Source organism: Cetorhinus maximus, unplaced genomic scaffold (assembly GCF_964194155.1).
Source record: "Cetorhinus maximus unplaced genomic scaffold, sCetMax3.hap1.1 HAP1_SCAFFOLD_692, whole genome shotgun sequence".
NCBI lineage: Eukaryota > Metazoa > Chordata > Chondrichthyes > Lamniformes > Cetorhinidae > Cetorhinus > Cetorhinus maximus.
Window position 1 is genome coordinate 151,652 of NW_027596634.1, and position 6,595 is coordinate 158,246.

The 6,595-nt window shown below is 59.8% G+C and overlaps 1 protein-coding gene across 1 annotated transcript in view; it reads right to left on the reverse strand.

The window, feature by feature from the left end:
- The window catches only part of LOC144674538 (mitochondrial import receptor subunit TOM40B), a gene marked incomplete at its 3' end in the record, with an annotated part of 154,327 nt that extends 151,272 nt beyond the window's left edge, over positions 1 to 3,055 (reverse strand). Inside the window, exons 1-3 of the mRNA XM_078535840.1 lie at positions 2,804 to 3,055; positions 1,147 to 1,214; positions 523 to 612 (exon numbers count right to left, since the gene is read on the reverse strand). Coding sequence (XP_078391966.1) covers positions 523 to 612; positions 1,147 to 1,214; positions 2,804 to 2,882 — 237 coding nt within the window. The remainder of the gene's footprint in view (positions 1 to 522; positions 613 to 1,146; positions 1,215 to 2,803) is intronic.
- Positions 3,056 to 6,595: the final 3,540 nt, after the last annotated feature.

Genomic DNA, 6,595 nt, shown 5'->3' on the forward strand with positions numbered 1-6,595 from the left:
ACTGTCCACAATCCCAATGGACCCAAACCCCTTCCCATTCACTCCCAATGTCCACAATCCCAATGGACCCAAAACCATTTCCCATTCACTCCCACTGTCCACAATCCCAATGGACCCAAACCCCTTCCCATTCACTCCCAATGTCCACAATCCCAATGGACCCAAACCCATTCCCACTCACTCCCACTGTCCACAATCCCAATGGACCCAAAACCATTTCCCATTCACTACGACTGAGAGTACGAGCTCGAAACATAGAGAGATGGAGACAAAGGAGGGAAATAGAAACAAAGGAGGGAGACAACAGGGTAGAGAGGTTGCAGAGATGGAATGAGCGTCAGAGAGGAAGAGAGAGAAAGCATCCGAGGGAGAGGAAAATAGATGTCGAGGGAGAGACAGAGAGAGAGAGAGACATCTTCATCTGTGCAGAGATGGAGAACCTCACTCCTGGGGCCACAGGAATGAACCACCTGATGGATGGTTCCACGGGAGCCCCAACAATCCATCATCGCTTAGACGTACCTCTGCCGAGGTGGCCTGTTGGGTTCCTGAATATGTCGCATTGAAGTGGTAGTGTGGAGAAGTAGAGCTCATGTGGATGGTGTGAGCAGCCTGGGAAAGAAAAAGACATAAGCCCTGTCAGTTCAAAGCTCAACGTTAAAAAGCAATCAAGATGGTGTCTATACCAGGGGGACTTAATCTGTGCTCACACAGGAGCAAGGCTTTAACCTGTATCTAATCCCGTGCTGTACCTGTCCTGGGAGTGTTTGATGGGGACGGTGTAGAGGGAGATTTACTCTGTATCTAACCCCGTGCTGTACCTGTCCTGGGAGTGTTTGATGGGGACGGTGTAGAGGGAGATTTACACTGTATCTAACCCCGTCCTGTACCTGTCCTGGGAGTGTTTGATGGGGGACGGTGTAGAGGGAGATTTACTCTGTATCTAACCCCGTGCTGTACCTGTCCTGGGAGTGTTTGATGGGGACAGTGTAGAGGGAGATTTACTCTGTATCTAACCCCGTGCTGTACCTGTCCTGGGAGTGTTTGATGGGGGACGGTGTAGAGGGAGATTTACTCTGTATCTAACCCCGTGCTGTACCTGTCCTGGGAGTGTTTGATGGGGACAGTGTAGAGGGAGACACTGACCTGAAAGTGATGACTGAGCTTTTTATTGATGACCAACTTGACACCTTCAATTTGTTGAGGAAAAACATCTATCGGGTTCAGTAAAGGAGATTTCAGAATTAATGTCAGCGAAGACATGTTCCAGAAATAAAATTAGAGCAATTATGTAACCACAAGGCACACAGTCAATCACACAGCCCCCTCCCCTCGGACCCAAACTCCTGCCCCCTCCCCTCGGACCCAAACCCCCGCCCCCTCCACCCCGACCCAAACCCCCGCCCCCTCCCCTCGGACCCAAACCCCCGCCCCCTCCCCTCGGACCCAAACCCCCGCCCCCTCCCCTCGGACCCAAACCCCCGCCCCCTCCCCTCGGACCCAAACCCCCGCCCCCTCCCCTCGGACCCAAACCCCCGCCCCCTCCCCCAGGTCCCAAACCCCCGCCCCCTCCCCCAGGTCCCAAACCCCCGCCCCCTCCCCCAGGTCCCAAACCCCCGCCCCCTCCCCTCGGACCCAAACCCCCGCCCCCTCCCCTCGGACCCAAACCCCCGCCCCCTCTCCCCCCTCTCCCCCCCCTCTCCCTCCCCCCTCTCCCCCCCCCCTCTCCCCCCCCCCTCTCCCCCCTCCCCTCTCCCCCTCCTCCACCCCCCACCCCCTCACCCCCCCCTCCACCACCCCCACCCCTCCCCCCTCCACCACCCCCACCCCTCCCCCCCCTCCACCCCCCTCCCCACCTCGACCCCCCTCCCCACCTCGACCCCCCTCCCCACCTCGACCCCCTCCCCACCTCCACCCCCCTCCCCACCTCCACCCCCCTCCACCCCTCCACCCCCCTCCCACCTCCACCCCCCTCCACCCCTCCACCCCCCTCCACCCCTCCACCCCCCTCCACCCCTCCACCCCCCTCCACCCCTCCACCCCCCTCCCCACCTCGACCCCCCTCCACCCCTCCACCCCCCTCCCCACCTCGACCCCCCTCCCCACCTCGACCCCCCTCCCCACCTCCACCCCCCTCCCCACCTCCACCCCCCTCCACCCCTCCACCCCCCTCCCCACCTCGACCCCCCTCCACCCCTCCACCCCCCTCCCCACCTCCACCCCCCTCCCCACCTCCACCCCCCTCCCCACCTCCACCCCCTCCCCACCTCGACCCCCCTCCACCCCTCCACCCCCCTCCCCACCTCCACCCCCCTCCCCACCTCGACCCCCCTCCCCACCTCGACCCCCCTCCCCACCTCGACCCCTGGCCCCCTCCCCCTCCCCCCACCTAACCCAACCCCTCCGCCCCCCACCCCCACCCCCACCCCCACCCCCACCCCCACCTACCCCAGACTCCTCCCCCTACCGCCCCGCCCCCGCCAACCCCGCCCCGCCCCAGCAGGCCCCGCCCCAGCAGGCCCCGCCCCGCCCCAGCAGGCCCCGCCCAGCCCCAGCAGGCCCCGCCCAGCCCCAGCAGGCCCCGCCCCCCAACTATACCACAGACTCCTCCCCCCACCGCCACGCCCCCGCCAACCCCGCCCCGCCCCACCCGGCCCCGCCCCAGCAGGCCCCGCCCCAGCAGGCCCCGCCCCAGCAGGCCCCGCCCCCGCCAACCCCGCCCCTCCCCACCCGGCCCCGCCCCTCCCCCGCCCCGCCTCTCCCCCGCCCCGCCCCGCCCCCCCCAATGACCCCGCCCTTTAACCTTTGCACCGCCGGTGAAGCCGCTCGAAGCTGCCGGGATTGTGGAGCTGTCGCCGCTCGGCCGCCGCCCGGTTCCCCATGGCCCGGGAGCCGCTACCGTCGACATGGAAATAAAGAGTGGGAGCGGCGGGCGAGCTGTAATTTTTTTTAATTTTCGTTATTTGTTTTTCTTCGTTTGTGGCTTTTTTTAAACCCGGCAACCGCCGCCTACGGGAGCCGCCATCTTGGAGGCTGCGCTGCGCAGGCGCGGCTCCATCAGCCGGCGGCCGGCAGTCGTCTCCACGCGTCGACGTGATGCGCAGGCACCGTCTCGGCTGACACGGAATGACGTAGAGATCCCGCCCCCTCTCCCTGACGTCAACCCCGCCGCCCGGCCCTTTCACGTCCAGACGCACGGACCACCCCCCCCCCCCCCCCTCTCCGGTGACGTCAGACGCCACCTCCTCGTTCCCTGGGCGTCGTGACGCTAAACCCCCGCTTTCCCTCCAGCGTCTGACGGCTCCTCTGCCCCTGACGTCATTTCGTCACCGCGCACTGTCCCTGGCCCCGCCTCCGCCCTACAACAACAAAAACAACAACTGGGATTTAAAGCGGGCTGAGTTATTTCTTTCAAAGGATGTGCAGTGTAATTGTTTTTAAAAGTGAGGTAAAGATGCTTTCATGTTTCCACTGCAGATGAGGATGTGGTGGCTGTCCTGTGTCTCAATCAGTCCCCTCCAAAATTTCAGTCCGCAGACCGTAAATGGTATTTAAAGGGAGGCTCTGCCCCCCTTTCTACACAGCGACCCCGAAACCTTCAGCTTCTCACGCTGAGATTTTTTTATTGATCGTCATCAAAGAAAGTCACCAACCTTCTCCGACACCCCGGACCTTCTGTCACCCTGGATGAACGAAAGGGGCTGTTCGACCCATGAGGCGTCACAGCCCCCATACCGAGGTCACGTCCCTTCCCCCCAAGTGGCACAGAGGATGGCAACTCCTCACCCTACCCCCCAGCCCAACCTCTGCTGACCCCTCACGGAACCGACCACAGAGTCAGCGTTGCCTGGTAGAAAGGTATAAAACATTCAGGGGATTTGAAAGGGTGGATGCTGAGAGTCTGCCCCCCCCCGCCCCAATCCCACCCCCCTCACCGACTGGAAAGTCCGGAAATGGGGGGGTGGGGGGGGGACCCCTCTCAGGATAAGGGGTCGGCCGTTTTCGATTGATAGGAGGAGAATTCTCTTCACTCGCAGGGTTGTGAATCTTTGGGAATTCTCCGCCCCAGAAGGCCGTGGATGCCCCCCGTCGCTGAGGGAACCAGAGGATGGGGAGAGCGGACGGGAAAGCGGAGAGGGGAGGCAGAAGATCAGCCGCAGGCTCGTCCAGGGGCAGGTCCGGCTCGATGGGCCGAAGGGACTCCTCGTGCTCCTATTTTGACATTCTGACTCTCTCCCCCCACACCCCTCCTTCGGGGAACGGGTGGGAAAATGGAGCTGAAGTCCACTGCTGCCCCCTTAACCTGTTCATACTTGCAACCATAGGGCCCTTGCTGGACACACTACAGTTTCTCCTCATCTCAGTCCAAAATGGCCGACCCCTCACCCTGAGTCCCTGTGCCCCGTGTTCTAGATCCCCCCGACCAGAGGAGACAATCTCTCAGCGTCCGCCTCTTATCGAGCGCGTCAATGATTCAATACATTTCGACGTGATCATCTCTCATTCTTCTGAACTCCAAACTCTCCTCATAGGACAATCCCTCTCATCCCAGGAATCAGTCTGGCGAACCCGTTGTTGCTCTCCCTCCAACATCGACGATACCCTCCCTTAGATACAGAACGAAACTGTCCTCAGTGTCCCAGGAGACGTCCCCACCAAAACCCAAACCTTCACTAGCTTTTCTTCGGCTGTTTCTTATTCACTAGTTTACTCTCGACCTGGGGGTTTTATTGGGAGAGGGGGGTTTATCTACCCTCCCTATCTCTGTAACCTCCTCCAGCCCCGACAACCCTCCCTATCTCTGTAACCTCCTCCAGACCCTACAACCCTCCCTATCTCTGTAACCTCCTCCAGCCCCTACAACCCTCCCTATCTCTGTAACCTCCTCCAGCCCCTACAACCCTCCCTATCTCTGTAACCTCCTCCAGCCCCTATGACCCTCCCTATCTCTGTAACCTCCTCCAGTCCCTACGACCCTCTCTATCACTGTAACCTCCTCCAGCCCCCACAACCCTCCCTATCTCTGTAACCTCCTCCAGCCCCTACGACCCTCCCTATCTCTGTAACCTCCTCCAGCCCCTACAACCCTCCCTATCTCTGTAACCTCCTCCAGCCCCTACAACCCTCCCTATCTCTGTAACCTCCTCCAGCCCCAACAACCCTCCATATCCCTGTAACCTCCTCCAACCCCTACAACCCTCCCTATCTCTGTAACCTCCTCCAGCCCCGACAACCCTCCCTATCTCTGTAACCTCCTCCAGCCCCTACAACCCTCCCTATCTCTGTAACCTCCTCCAGCCCCGACAACCCTCCCTATCTCTGTAACCTCCTCCAGCCCCTACAACCCTCCTTATCTCTGTAACCTCCTCCAGCCCCTACAACCCTCCCTATTTCTGTAACCTCCTCCAGCCCCTACAACCCTCCCTATCTCTGTAACCTCCTCCAGCCCCTACAACCCTCCCTATCTCTGTAACCTCCTCCAGCCCCTACAACCCTCCCTATCTCTGTAACCTCCTCCAGCACCTACAACCCTCCCTATCTCTGTAACCTCCTACAGCCCTCCCTATCTCTGTAACCTCCTCCAGCACCTACAACCCTCCCTATCTCTGTAACCTCCTACAACCCTCCCTCTCTCTGTAACCTCCTCCAGCCCCTACAGCCCTCTCTATCTCTGTAACCTCCTTCAGCCCCTACGACCCTCCCTATCTCTGAAACCTCCTCCAGTCCCTACAACCCTCCCTATCTCTGTAACCTACTCCAGCCCCTACAACCCTCCCTATCTCTGTAACCTCCTCCAGCCCCTACAACCCTCCCTATCTCTGTAACCTCCTCCAGTCCCTACGACCCTCTCTATCACTGTAACCTCCTCCAGCCCCAACAACCCTCCCTATCTGTAACCTCCTCCAGCCCCTACAACCCTCCCTATCTCTGTAACCTCCTCCAGCCCCTACAACCCTCCCTATCCCTGTAACCTCCTCCAGCCCCTACAACCCTCCCTATCTCTGTAACCTCCTCCAGCACCTACAACCCTCCCTATCTCTGTAATCTCCTACAACCCTCCCTATCTCTGTAACCTCCTCCAGCCCCTACAACCCTCCCTATCTCTGTAACATCCTCCAGCCCCTACACCCCTCCCTATCTCTGTAACCTCCTCCAGCCCCTACAACCCTCCGAGTTCTCTGCGCTCCTCCAATTCCGGCCTCTTGAGCATCCCCCGATTTCCATCATCCCACCATTGGCGGCCGTGCCTTCAGCTGCCTGGGGCCCTGAGCTCTGGAATTCCCTCCCTGAACCTCTTCATCTCTCCCACTCTCTCTCTCTCTTCCCCCGTCTCTCCTCCCAACAGTAACCAGACTGCAGGACAGGGTATAAAGAAAGAGATAATGGTCACTTGTCAGTCAGGTATAGCAATAACCATGGGGGATTATAGACTGGGAAAATCAGATGGGCAAAGGTAGGCTTGATGAGGAATTCATTGAGTGTTTTTGGGATAGTTTCTTAGAACAGCATGTTCTAGAGCCATCCAGAGGGCAGGCAATACTAGATCTGGTTTTGAGTAACGAGGTAGGGTTAATTGATAACCTCCTAGTGAAGG